Here is a 14,085-nt window from a genome sequence, read left to right as displayed (position 1 = left end):
AGAGAGAGAGAGAGAGAGATCCATTACTTCTGAGGATCAAAGTCTGGGCATAGCTGAAAAAATCAACACATATTTATATCACAACAACAACAAACAACAACAAAAGTCTAACCCGGCAGCAAATCAGGCGACGGGCGCTATTTTATATGGCGCAGCACGGGCCCTATGCGAACTACCAGGGACTTTTCTTTCTGATTTCTTTTTATTAAAGAACCCCTGAGACGATGTTTACATTTCGCCGTATAAACATCCTGCCCATGTTCCTGTCTATCTTCAAAAGAAATCAGAAACTGGGTTTTTAAGTGGGCGAGCTTCACTCCTGCTACATTTCAAATTAGATTCGCACTCCAGGGCGAGCCGCTTTTCCCCGTTCTCATAGTTGTGTACAAACAGCCCCCCTGGCTTTCGGAGCCAGCAAACAGCTGTTTTTCTCGGGCTATACGCGAGTAGCCCGGGAACTTAAACCTGCTGCTACTTAGATTTTTGTCTCTTTTAAATCCTGCAGGCGCGTTGAATCTCCCCCCCCCCGCAGGTCCCCTGCCCCGCTCCGGTTCGATCTCTGGTATGATTTCAGACTAGAGACGGTAAGAGCAAAGATCTCAGAAAACTGCCTTGTTCAGGGCAACTTTGGCTTCACCGTCCTCAACTGGGCTTTGGGAAGATGGGGCTGACAATCGGAGGAGTCCAGAGGAAAATGTTAGTGACTTAAAAATGTTGCTACCTGCGAGGCAAAGTAAAGACAATAAAACTCCCTTTCTCCCGGCCCCCCTCCCCCAAATCACCCCCACAGACCGCCTGGGGGGGGGCGTATTGAGACGGGATTGACGCCCAATACGAGAAGGAGCCGCCTGTGAGTCAGTTGCAAAGCAGTTGGCCAGAGTGTAAAGGTCCCTTTAAGTGCCCACCAGAGCTGAGCTTGAGCGAAGGGGGGGGGGGGAAGGGGAGGTGGGGGAGTTGGTTGGGGCGGGGAACTCCTCTTGCTTCTTACGTCTGACTGTCAAGACCCGACAGACGCCGCTGACACGAGATAAAGTTAAAGGCGATCGGCTCGGCTGGGGGCAGAACCAGCCCGACTGAGATGAAAAGCAAGTCCCAGCAGCAGCAGCAGCAGCCGAGCTGAGAGCCAGGAGGCGGCGTTGGGGGAGACCAGCCTCTTGCAAAACAACGTAGGGGAAAAGGAAAAAAAAACCCAAAACAGTTCCAGGGGGCTTCTCTGCTCCGCACCCGAGCCCGGAGAGCGGGCCCGTCCCTTCGCCTCTGGCTCAGCCTGGCCGCGGGGCTCGGATTTAGGGGCAGGGTGGAGGGGTCACTGGCGTTTGTTTATTCCCAGGGGGTGCAGGCTCCGGGTGGAAAGCCCCCCTGCACCTAGAGGGGGGGGAATAACCCCCAGCAGCGCGGCCGGGGCAGGGGGGGAGGAGGGCTGAGCAGAGGGGGGCCGGAGCTGGTTCGGGGACGCCGCTGTCGATGACTGCAGAGGTGCCGCAGGCTCCTTCCTCTCAGCCCCCTCCTCCCGCGGCGCACGGCGGCTGCAGCCTCATGTCCTCCGCGCTGGAGAAGCAGCAGCAGCAGCAGCAGCAGCAGCAGCCGGGCTCGGCCATGGAGTCCGCCTCCTCCGCCGCCAGCAGCGGCACCCCCGCGGGCGGCGGCGGCGGCGGCGGCAAAGCCAAGAAGAGCAACGCCGGGATCCGGCGGCCGGAGAAGCCGCCTTACTCCTACATCGCCCTGATCGTCATGGCCATCCAGAGCTCGCCGTCCAAGCGCCTGACGCTGAGCGAGATCTACCAGTTCCTGCAGAGCCGCTTCCCCTTCTTCCGCGGCTCCTACCAGGGCTGGAAGAACTCGGTGCGCCACAACCTCTCGCTCAACGAGTGCTTCATCAAGCTGCCCAAGGGGCTGGGCCGCCCGGGCAAGGGCCACTACTGGACCATCGACCCGGCCAGCGAGTTCATGTTCGAGGAGGGCTCGTTCCGCCGGCGGCCCCGCGGGTTCAGGAGGAAATGCCAAGCCCTCAAGCCCATGTACAGCATGATGAACAGCCTGGGCTTCAACCACCTCTCCCCGGAGAGCTACAGCTTCCAGGGCTCGGCCGGGGGCCTCTCCTGCGGCCCCGGCAGCCTGGGCCTGGACGGGGGCCTGGGCATGATGAACGGGCACTTGCCCGGCAACGTGGACAGCATGGGGCTGGGGGGACACGCCGTGCCCCACCTGCCTGCCAACGGCGGGCACTCCTACATGGGCAGCTGCACCGGCTCCTCCGGGGGCGACTACGCGCACCACGAGAGCTCCGTGCCGGCCTCCCCGCTGCTGGCCAGCGGCGGGGTGATGGAGCCGCACTCGGTCTACTCCAGCGCGGCCTCGCCCTGGGCCCCGCCGGCCTCGGCCGCCTTGAACAGCGGGGCGCCCTACATCAAGCAGCAGTCGCTGTCCCCCTGCAACCCCGCGGCCAACCCGCTCTCCTCCGGCCTCTCCACGCACTCCCTGGACCAGTCCTACCTGCACCAGAACAGCCACAACGCCGCAGAGCTGCAAGGTAACAGGGGCGGTGCGGGGGGGGGGGGGGGGAGAGGAGGCGATGCCCGGCGGCCTGGGGCCTTCTCAGGTGCACTGCCGAGGAGCAGGCCCTGGAGCATGCATGCAACGTTGCTGCAACAGCCATCCCAGTGATCTCACGCGAGCCAGGCCATCGAGCCACGCAAGTGACCGTACGGACACTTCCTGCAAGTGTTTGTATGCTCAGGCATGACACACACACACACACACTCACACGCATGGACATGCCCGCGCGCACACGTAAACATATACACACGCCTATAGAGGCGTGGGGCCCCGGCCGCTACCTCTTTTCTCCCCCGGCTGTTGTGTAAGTTTTGGGACACCATTTTCGCGGCCTTTAGGAAAAGCTTTTAAATCTGTCATGTCTAAATGTGAAATTAGGCAGATAAATACGTGTGTGTGATATTTTAGTTATCTATCTTTCTGATTTCAAAATCCATTTAGGAATTCAGGCCCCAAATCTGATATCACTCCTCCCACCTTTTTCGGTGCACTCTGCTTTGCGTTGGATTCCTCCAATTTGGGGTTATTTTTCTGCAGTCTTTTCGCAGCCCGTATAACAAACAAGAGTAATTGCTGGCTTGGGACATGAACGATCGCTTCCTACCTCTGCAAAGCAGATCGGTAGAGCTGACTAGCTATAGCCACACCTAAGCACTCACGTGAGAGCCGTGAAGTGCCGTCGATTTTGCAAACAGGGCTAGCTCCGCAGTAGTTTAGGGGGGATTGTGGCTGGGGACAGGAGGGTGTCCCGATAGGTGACCCCGAAGTAAAGTAATCTAGAGTTCTGTAGCCCAGCCAGGGATCATGTTTTTCCTTGCCAGGGTGAATTAAACCAACGCACGCACCTACTCCCATTGTGCTGAGGAGATCAGCTGTTGTTTGCAGGGAGGGAAATATCCCGCGAGGTGCGATTTCACCTGGGGAGGGGGATGCGGTTTCTAGGAGCCGGGGGGTGTTGTGGCCAGGGGCTGAGCCACTCCCGGACAGGGCTCGCTTCAAGGGAACACGCCAGAGGCGAGGCGGGGGTTTAGGAGGGCAGCGGCCGGCCGGAGTAGCGAGCTCCGGGAAGAGGTTATCTCGGGCCCAGCAGCCTGCGGCTCTGCTGGGGATTCCCTTTGCCTGCGGTGGGGACAGTCCGACGCTGCGCTGTTTGCACCGTCCCAGTCCAGGGGACCTAGGGTGAAATCGCGGCCCCATTGCCGGCCGGGGGGTGCCCAGAGGCCAGGATTTCAGGTTTTCACGCCTGCCATGCATGGCGTTGAAACCAGTTCCGCCGGGCTCCGTTTTCCCAGGCATGTTTTTTCTGCGCGGAGGTTGGTGCTTTCGTGTCCCGTGTGCAATTTCGTGCTAGGCCCTGTGCTATTGGGAAGGGAGTGGGGTGACTGGGGGACCCGAAGAGGGGGAAATGTTCCGATATATTTTAACCGGATCGGAATGAATCGATTAGATCGGGCACTAAAAACGTCGAACCAAAAATGAATCCAGATCTCCGGATCAGCTCTGACCTCAGTGGCAATTTTGTTCGATCGGGTCCTTGTACCGATACGCTGTAGACACGATGAACTGGGTTAGCGGCTAGTGGGCCCGCTCGATCATATTTTCTGTTGGAGTAACAGGGCTCGCAGTAAGAATAGAAACGAAGTGATCGCAAAGCAGGAAAGTTTTAAAACTGCCACACAGCTTCGCTGTTTGTCAATAGGGCTAAACCCGGGGTTTCTCCGTGGCCTGGCTTTTGTGTTGAAACCTGACAATTAACTTCAGCAGCCTTTTAAAAAATCGCTGCCTCTTCGCCTCCTATTTCTCTCGCTATTTTAGTCGAGTGCTATTTGGGGGAACTGCATTTTAACACATCTCCTGGGGGGCTTTTCGGGGCCAATCTGGGCTTTGAAATGCGGGCCTGCTGGAGAAACGTACAGTCCGGCGTGTAAACTGAGTCCCATAAAATAAGGGTGAACCGGAATAGCGGCCATGAAACAGCAAGAGTGAACGCTGCGGTGTCGCCCGTGGCAAATCTCCTTTCCCACCTATCCGATGGCAAGTGGAACGTTCAGCCCCTCAGACGTGTAAACATACTGTTACGGGAACTAAACTGCAGCGCCTGGAGTAATCCGGATTAATATTTCAGATCAACTGCGAAAATATAATTGGAATAGACCGGATGAATCACTTCAGATTAGCTGCAAAATTCCATGGGACTAGTCCGGATTAATCATTCGAAATTAACTGCAAACTATAATTTAGTCCGAATCTGAGGGACACACTACGGGGTTTTTAATACAACATTTTAAACACCAAGCGTGTAACAATGGCACCAGCCTGGGAGGACTTGGGTTGGGTTTACAAAGAAGGTTAGAAGGAAACGTTTCAAGAGTTGATTGATTTTGTGCAGGGGAAAAAATGAATAATTCGGAAGGCTGTCGGCACCCTGGCGCTTACTCCTATTATTATCCTTGTTCCCACTGCTGTGGTTTGCTTTAATATCGCATTGCGTTGCTTCTGGTGTCACTGGGGGAAATCTCCTGGAGGTTTCACTTTGATTTCGATGGGAGTTCGGCTTAAAAACCCCAGGCTCTCTGGGCTTCCTCACATTTGCGCCCCACGTTTGCTAACTTCTTTTCGTTGTCAGAGCTCAGGGGTAGTGGGAGCAGGGAGGGGTAAGCAGTCAGAGCCCGGTAGGTCCCATTGGAAATCAAGGGGCCTTTCCCTCCCCCGTTGACTCCCACGGAAGGAGCATCAGGCCCGCAATCTGTATATCAAGGACGCAGAATGTAAACACACATCTTCGAAATGCTTCTGCTTCCTTAGCCAGCCAGGAAATATACCGCCCCATCCTGCAATTCGCATTCGGGCAAAACTCCCATTAAAGTCAATGGGAATTTCCTCTGAGTAAGGACTGCAGACATCGAAGCCATGACGGCACCTGTCTGAGCGCAACAAACCCCCCTGGGATGATAAAGCAGCACTGGCGTGTTCCCTTCCGTGCAGTGAAAACCCTCCTCCCCAATGCCCCCCAGCCAGCACGGGGTGACGGTAGAGATCCCCCAAGCGGCTTCATTCGATGTAAGCCTCTCTATAGGATTACTGGTCTAGCCACTTGCTAAAGCTTCATTTTAATTCTGATCCCCGATTTCTTCCAGGAATCCCGCGGTATCATTCCCAGTCTCCAAGCATGTGTGACAGGAAAGAGTTCGTCTTCTCTTTCAACGCGATGGCCTCTTCCTCGATGCATTCAGCAGGGAGCGGATCTTACTATCACCAGCAAGTGACATATCAAGACATCAAGCCGTGTGTTATGTGATAACAGGCAAAGAAGCCAACTTTGGGGGACCCCCCCCAATCATGACACAAAGGAAACTTTCTATGTGGAAGGGACCTCCCGAAAGACCCTCTGTGCTAAAGGGACATCCGAATAACTAGACTGATTTGACTCTGGAGGTATAGAAGCCATCCGCAGAAGCCAGGCGTTCGGGAACATTTTGAAATGAATTAACACTAAGCTAAAGAAGCAGGGATGCACGTGCCTTTTTGGAAAGGGTAAAGTGAACCCGGGGTGCTGTCTCTTTCCTCCCTCTGTAGCGGGGGCTGTGATCTGACCAAGTTTCCAAGAATCACGTGTCTGTTTCATTGCTAAAACGAGCTCTTATTTTTTTATTGATGGGGTGGGGAAAAAATCCAAAATTGTATTTAAAAAAAAAAACAACCCATAAGTGTTTAAAAAAAACCACCCGGAAAATATGAGATGAAAGTGGTCGGGAAGGGTTTGCTTGGACCAGAACGCTAGTCACGATGAGCTTTAAAAGGAGCATGGAAAGCTTTTGGAAATGGTCTGGTCGGGACGTGTCACTGAAGGGTTAAGGAATTGCTTGGAATCTTCTTCAGAACACAGATGGGATTTCTGGCCAAGGGCTCTTCCAACCCCGCACTGCCTTAAAAAGAGAAAAGGGAAAATAGTTCCTCTCTGTGCCTGTGTTATTCCCTCTCAGCTCTTTACTGGTGTATGTGTGGGGAGGCTTTCCTGCACTAGCCAAGTCAATGGCTGTGGGGCTAGTGACTTCCCTGAGAGCAGAAAAGAACTCCACGTGCCCTCTTTTCATGTGATTGTGCGTTTGTGGCCAATTCTCCAAATCCTGCAGTAGATTTTGTGGTCTCCTTCTCCCTGTTGGGTTAGGGAATGTGTGAATCAGCGCTATACACTAAGGACTAAGCATTGGCTCAGGAGGAAGTGGGGGGGGGGGGGTTGGCGTTTCAATAAGGGCAACAAAACCCCTCCCATTGGCTTTATCCTAGACCCCATTCTCGCCCCTGTTTTAGAGACGTACCTTTGTTTGTTCGTTTGGGGTTTTTTTTGCCTGCAACCCCGCATTAGGCCAAAAAAATCTCCCAAAGGGAGTTATTTGCCTGCCTCAGACTGAAGGATCAGACCATGTGCAGAGAGAATAAGGCACTTTGAAAAAAAAAATAGCCAGGCTCATCTTGTTATTTATTCTACATTTTTTTTGCTAATAATCGAGACACCAGTAGCCTCAGTTGATCAGTATTAAAGTGGGGTAATTTTGTTGGCAATATTTGCCATATAGATTTTTTTTAGCTAGCCATTGTACATTTTTTAAAATGTCTGACCTGCGTGTAAAGACAATCCGCCCCGTGTTTTATATAAATATATATATAATGAAGGATTATTTCCTCCTCCCGCCCCCCCCCCCTTTTTTGTTCCGCCTTTGTACAGTTCGGTGACACCTATTTTAATTTTCTTCTGCACTGTATTAAATGGTAATTGTGATTTTTTGGCCCCTTTGTGTACGTTTGTCCTTTAAAAAAAAAACCGAACCAAAAATAAAACATGTATGTTATTTGTACATGGTCTTCACAATTGTATGAACAGCAAATAAACGAGCATGCGCTGTAATGCGTGGTAAGAGTGTGCGACACCTCTATGGGGGGCATAGGGCCCCCGAGCCAAAGTCTGTGGGAATCTTTCCATTGGCAGCATTAGGCTTTTGATCATCCCAAACTCCCTTTGCGGTGCCAGTGGGCTGGTAGGGTGAGCAAGGAAGGCATAATAGGCCCCTATATTTACAACGAGATCTTCCCCCTCTTCAAATGGCCACAGCTCTTATCCCTGCGGGCCAGGATAATTTACTTGACTATCTTCACTTTATTTTATTTTTTAACAATTTCATATTTCAGGGCAAACTTGAAAGGCGCTGCTATTGTTCTTGGCTTCTGCTTCCAAAAAGTCCTTTATCCCAGGCTAAATTCAATCCCCTTGTTTTAAAGAAATCTTTAAAATAATAATAGTAATAATTTAAAAAATACCCGGAGGCGATTTTTACAAGGAGAATATGATTTTTGACAGGTTTTTTTTTGGTCGAAGGAATTTCGTGCTGATGAAGATAAATATAATTCAAGGCTTCCTTTCTCTTTTCTTCCTACCCATTATACAGGGGGATTTGTATCTGCCAACACCGCAGTCTGCTTTTCCTATTATAAGGAACTAAAATGGTGTTTATAAAACATATGTTGGGATTAGCTGAAGCTAATGGAGGAGCGAACTAGCCAGATATATTTCATGGAGAGCGGTGTCCTAAATCAAATGGTCTGTTTTTCTTGCTTAGGACCAGATCCCCAGCCAACTGACTTAATGGGTTTGGGATCAAGCCCTTAATGAATGACTTGAAATTAACTAGCTTGCCTTTGATAACACGTCTTTTCCTCTTTGGGCTGATCTCTGGACTGGACCCACCGCAGCTTCATTCGCTCTTGCGATCCACAGCTCCTGAAACTGGTTCTTTTCAAACTTGACATTTTGGACGTGAGGGGTAATTTATATGGGGCTCGGTTACATAGAAATTATCGATAAACCCGACGAACGCAATTGATGGCACAAGCTGCTGTCTCTAAAGCGAAGGCAGACTGGTAAAGCCAGGGACTCTGTCTCTTTTTGGTAATTCGAGGTGAAGTCAATAAAGCGACATTCACTTGACCTGAAGGGGCTTTTATTTCGGAGTAAAGACCAAAGAAACCCCCCCTTTCTCTCCCCTCCCCTCATTAGAAATAATAGAATGAAATGCAAAATGAATTAGTGGAGAAATAAAGAGAAAAATCAGATCAATGGGCAAAGAAAACGCCTTAAAAACAAAATACTCCGCCCTCCTCTCCGCCATAACCACCCCCCAAAACAAAACTTACCCTCAAACCCAGCAAGAGCAAAACAAACAGCACAACCAGCCGCTGCTCAGGAAACCTGCAGGTTTATTGCCCGAAGGAATAAACACCAAACAGCAGTAAAAGGGCAGATCTTCTGCGTTGCAACCGCGCTAGCGAAAGTCTGTTTGTTTGGCATCCTCACCTCCCTGTTTCTTTTCCTCTCTGCTTTGGGGTGCATGGCTCGTTGTGGCGTCCCATTGACGTTTGCATTGTTCTTTCCTCCTGCTGCTGGTGAGACTTTCAGGCATTTTTATAAACTGTAAATTACCAGGTATTTTATGGATTTTTTAAGACACTAAAGAATTAAAAGACTCCCCCCCCACACACACACACACTGTCTCTCGAATCAGCTGTGCTAAAAGCACCAAGCGCCCTACACGCCTTGGCTACGTGATTTCGAAAACAACCTAAAGAATTGTCTGCAAGAGGCCAGATTTTTCAGTTTCAGGAAAGCTCTGGGTGGGACCGGACGGGCATCTAAGCGCTTGAAGCAGAAGGCGGCTCGCAGTTAGAAAGCAACGGTGCTGTCGCTTTCCCCCTCCCCGTAGCCAGGGAATGTAGGTGTTTGCAGGACAATTCGGAGCTGAGTAAAAGCGGTTTACGTTTTGCTTCTCAATAAACCTCTTTTATCTACCGACGTACAGCGCGCACAGATCTTGTCTCTCTATCTGGTTGGGATGTTATCAATCCAAATGTGCAGAGCATCGGGCCAAGCAGCTTACGCTCCCGAGAGGTTTTGCTGCAGTAACTTGCTACCCAAGGCTTTGCGGGGAGGTGGCCCGATGCTGGGCAGGGTCAGGGGGGAGGAATTTGACCCACACCAGCCTTAACGCTCCCAGCGTATCCGCTTGCCCCTGCGGTTGGGGACGATGCTGACCGCAAGGGTCGTCCCAGCACCATCCCTCCCATAGGCAGGGACACTGCGGCAGGCTGCGCCTGTGACCTTCGGAGCTGGAGCCGTTGTCTTTAAAGCCAACCCTCCCCCGGGGGACCAGGGCCCGAGCCTGCCACCTGAAGGAGCTCGTTGCAGGGAGACAAAGCAGCCCAGTGCCTGAGATCCACCCTAACTGGGCTGCATGTGCGGCTGTGCTTGGGGGGTGGGGGGAATCTAGCTGAATCTAACACGAGTTTACAAATCTTCATCGCGACTAATGGCTCATATTAACCACCAGGGCTCAGCGGAGGATAACGCCAAGGGCTGAGCTCTCTTCCTCGTCTACTTACACCCCACACAGCGTTATGGAAACCAGAAACCGTATCGCGAGCTAGAGATAGGCATGGACCTATGTATAGGATGCGTGTAGTTCTCGCTAAATAGCGAGAGAGCACAGGAAAGGTAGCTACAGACAGCCATTAGCCATAGGTAAATAGCCATCTCGGTAGATTAGCGGTATATAGACACCCACATTTCTACTTCTGTATAGATATACATACCTCTATGGCGCTGTAATTCATTTCTCTCGCTCTTTGTAGGTATAAATATAGCTTATAAATTAGAGGATATAGTTCATATACTGCTTATGCAGAAACTAGAAGTATATACATGTATTTTGATATAGACCTGTAAATTAATCTGTGGATGGATAGCTAGCTAGCTAGCTAGAGTGGGTGGGGATAGATAGATGAGAGAGAAAGCGAGAAAGTGTTTCTGCATTACAGGTATGTGTATTATTATCTTGAACTTTCTGCATTAAAGAGAGAGAGAGAGAGACTGCAGAAAGTAGAGGCTATAATACATATACCTCTAATGCAGAAAGTAGAGGTTTCTAGCACAAGCTAAACAGGCAGGCAGCACTCTGTCTCATACTCCTAGAGCCAGGGAGAAAAAAACCCACAACCCCCTGGAGGCTGTTATATCTCTGGGCCAGCCCTTTCGCTTGTTGGAGATCCTCCGGTCGATAGTAAAAGCCTGTCTTGATAATAAAGATGCCCTTTATGGGACTTATTTGAACGCTGCTGATCTCTCTCTCTCTCTCTCTCTCTCTCTCTCTCTCTCACACACACACACACACACACACACGATTGTGATGTTATCAATACAATTATACAGAGAATAAGTGTACACACACACACACACACACAATTAATCCAGAGGTCTACATGCAGGCATAGCTCGAATATCTGCATACCTTAAATCTCTCTAGTCTGTTTTAAACTGCTGCTAAAATCCACAAAGATTCAGAAGAAAGCTCAGCCCTGAATAGATACAGCTATTCACCCATGGCATTTCCCTGCGTAGCCCTGCTAGAACTGGACCATGTAACATAGACTCTAGGGTCAGGGATTTTGCTTCCGAAGCAAATATCTTTACTAGGTGCGTCCGAGATAAAGGTCCTGAGGTTAGAAGTTCAAACGCCACCAAGTGGTTCTTTTCCTTAAAGTCTCCTTATCTTTCCCAAGATTCATTTTCAGCCTTCAGCTTCATTTCAGGCTTGCTTTTTGTGTATACAATAAATCCCTGGAAAGTCTGGTCTCAGGGTGGGGTGGAGGGAGAGAGAACGCACCTTGCAGGCTGCAGGCCAAGTCTCCCAGAGGCCTTAACTCCATTCCACAGGAAAGTTTTGCACAGTTAATTTTTTTAAAACCTGGAAAAACAGAACCACCACATACCATGGACGCCACATATTCCTCAAGTCAGTGAGCGCAGTCTAAACAGACAAGCAGCACTCCATCTCGTACACCTACAGGCAGAGAGAAAAAGATAAACTCCTGGAGGCTGCTACATCTCTGGGCCCTTCTCCTGCATCAGGGCAGCCATTTCCCCTGTGTGAGTTGCTCCAGAAGATAGTAGAAAATTGCTTTGATAATAACTATGCCCTTTATGGGACCTATAGGTGTGCATGCATGATGAACTGTGTCCAGATATGAGCAGACACCAAATACACAAGGGCCCAGATGCTCAAATCTATTTAGACTCAACTTCCACTGATTTCACTAGGAGTCTATACCAAGACTTTTGAAGATCCAGGGCCGAATTGCTTGGCCATAGTCTCTGGCTCAGGTGTCTCCCAGGTAGTGGGAGGCCAGATGCCCTCAGGATGCCTGGGTAAGGGGCAAGGATTTCCCCTAGCTATGTTTTTGACCCAGCAAAGGTCCTGCCTAGGTTTATAGCTCTTTGAAGATGCGCCCATGACTTGGATGCCAAGAATATTCTCTAGCAGGTCAGGCCCAGCTTTTCACAGATTGGGGATACACTTCTCCAGCTAAGCCCCTAGCTGTGCAGCAGAGAAACAACTACTGGGGAATCACCCCCCCCCCTTAGCAAAAAGCAAGATCAGCCAGCCCCCAATTTCATAGTTTGAATAGGGGCATGTTCCCTGGGAGGATGGAGCCAGAGTTAAATCTCAGGTGAAGCCAAGCTCCTATTAAACAGGGTAGGAAAGAGGAGCAAAATGCCATCTTGACCTCAGGTCTTGGGCTGTTGCTCTGTATTTTAGCTCCCGCCCCGCCTTGTTGCGTGGCCTCCTGCCTCACAGAGCAAGTCTGATCACTGCCTTTCAAGCCAGTCCTGGGCTTTGTAGGGACCCTTGAAAAGGAGGGGTGGGGGGGGGGTGTTTTGCAAATTAGGAAAATAAAGCAGCGCATGATTTCAACGGCCTTGGTGGGGCTTGCAGGGGCGTGGCTTCCGGGTACCCCCTGCCCCCAAGAGAAAAGAGGAGCAGCAGAGCTAAAAGCGACTGGGGACTGCAATTGGAGCAGAAATACTCGACGGCAACGCAAGGGTTAAGCGGCCTTACTGCGGAGCCCTTTAACACGGCGCTAGCGCCATCTGCCGTCCGCTCGGGGTGCGGTTCTTCAGGGCTAGGGCCATGCGGGGACGGGCCTGTGGCGGGGGCTGCCCGCGTGTCCCCCTCCCCCCCCACTCCGCGCTGTCTCGCGAACACCGCTCCCCTGGCACGAAAGCCCAACACAGCCCGGGAAAGGGCCAGAAGAACAAGAGCGGAGAGTAGGCGGAATAGTGCAAAAGAAAGCCTCCCGGAAGGGAAACACGCGTGGGTTGTGGCAGTGGCGGCTCTTAGTCTGGCAGGCTGTGTCTGCAGCAGGGGTAGCAATAGCCCAGGGCAGTTCCCGGGGTGTTACACGCTTGTTCTGACTCCTATGCAGAGTGTTGTAGCCCTGCTGGTCCCAGGAGATTAGCGGCACAAGGTGGGCAAAGGGAATCTCTTTAATTGGCCCAGCTTCTGTTGGTGAGAGAGAAGGCTGGCTGGGCTGATTTAGTCAGGGGCGGCTCCAGACCCCAGCACGCCAAGCGCGTGCTTGGGGCGGCATGCCGTGGGGGGGGCGCTCTGCCGGTCGCTGGGAGGGCGTCCCTGCGGAGGGTCCGCTGGTGCCATGGCTCCGATGGACCTCCCGCAGACGTGCCTGCGGAGGGTCCGCTGGTCCAGCGCGGCTTCGGTGGAGCCGCGGGACCAGCGGACCCTCCGCGGCATGCCACCCTGCTTGGGGCGGCGAAATGTCTAGAGCCGCCCCTGGATTTAGTTGGGGATTGGTCCTGCATGGAGCAGGGGCTGGACTAGATGACTTGAGGTCCCTTTCAACCCTGATATTCTATGAAAGTTGGTCCAATAAAAGAGATTCCCTCACCCCCCTTGTCACCTCTCAGACTCAGCAGATAACCCTTGTCAGGATTTTTTATTTGTTTCACCCTTTTCTCCATCAATAATGCGTTTTCATTAAAAGCAAAATGTTCTGCAAAAATCTGTTCAATTTTGATGACACGTTCAATTTTTCCACCCCCCCCCCCCAAAAAAAAATCCCAAACAAACCAGAAATGCAATTCATGTTGCTCAGTTTAGTTTTTGGCTTGAAACATTTGTCTCAGTTTGGTGTCCAATAACCAGAGAGAGAGAGAGAGACAGAGAGAGAGAGAGAGAGAGAGAGAGAGAGAGAGAGTGTGTGTTCATTTCAGTATTGTCATTTAAAAAAAGCCCCTAAACTTCATGTGGAAAAAAAAATCTCAAATGAAACTGGTTCATTTGAAATGTTTCACAGAAATACAATTGGCTCTTTTTCACTGGCCCTAGTATGTTGTCTAGAACCTGCCATTGTCACTACTAGTGGCGCTACAATGGGGTTATCCATAGTGGGAAATTTTAGACACGAGGTAAAATTTTAAAAAGCCTCTGAGAGACAAGCCTAAGTTCCATTTTCAGAAGTGATTTAGGTGCTTAGATGCCTACATTTCATTGACATACAATGACAGTTAGGGTCTTGTTACTTTTGAAAATGGCATGTAGGCTCCTAAGTCACATAGGCCCAGTTGCACAGGCATACCAATGAATTCAATGAGAGTTAGGCACTTCAAGACCTTTGAGGTGTTGG

At 51.0% G+C, this 14,085-nt stretch overlaps 1 protein-coding gene and 1 long non-coding RNA gene across 2 annotated transcripts; one reads left to right on the top strand and one right to left on the bottom strand.

The window, feature by feature from the left end:
* The first annotated feature begins 1,356 nt into the window (after positions 1-1,356).
* FOXF1 (forkhead box F1) lies at positions 1,357-7,432 on the top strand. The gene is made up of 2 exons (XM_044987790.1): positions 1,357-2,530; positions 5,694-7,432. Exons 1-2 carry the CDS (start codon positions 1,465-1,467, stop codon positions 5,852-5,854), a joined length of 1,227 nt encoding a protein of 408 aa, XP_044843725.1. The 5' UTR covers positions 1,357-1,464; the 3' UTR covers positions 5,855-7,432.
* Positions 7,433-8,853: 1,421 nt separating this feature from the next.
* Positions 8,854-12,233, bottom strand: LOC123349106. Its single transcript, XR_006573378.1, has 3 exons — positions 12,169-12,233; positions 11,374-11,444; positions 8,854-9,020 (listed from the first exon to the last, which is right to left on the bottom strand). It is a non-coding gene; the product is annotated as an uncharacterized LOC123349106 (long non-coding RNA).
* Between the last annotated feature and the right edge of the window lie 1,852 nt (positions 12,234-14,085).

Source organism: Mauremys mutica, chromosome 14 (assembly GCF_020497125.1).
Source record: "Mauremys mutica isolate MM-2020 ecotype Southern chromosome 14, ASM2049712v1, whole genome shotgun sequence".
In the NCBI taxonomy this organism is placed as follows: Eukaryota; Metazoa; Chordata; order Testudines; family Geoemydidae; genus Mauremys; species Mauremys mutica.
Note: the sequence above shows the minus strand (reverse complement) of the source record. Positions and strands in the feature narration are given on the sequence as shown.

Excerpts from the sequence above, each read along its gene's own strand:
- FOXF1 (XM_044987790.1), top strand. The coding sequence starts at position 1,465 with ATGACTGCAGAGGTGCCGCAGGCTCCTTCCTCTCAGCCCCCTCCTCCC. Across the intron at positions 2,531-5,693 it reads CAACGCCGCAGAGCTGCAAG|GAATCCCGCGGTATCATTCC; the intron begins GTAACAGGGGCG and ends GATTTCTTCCAG.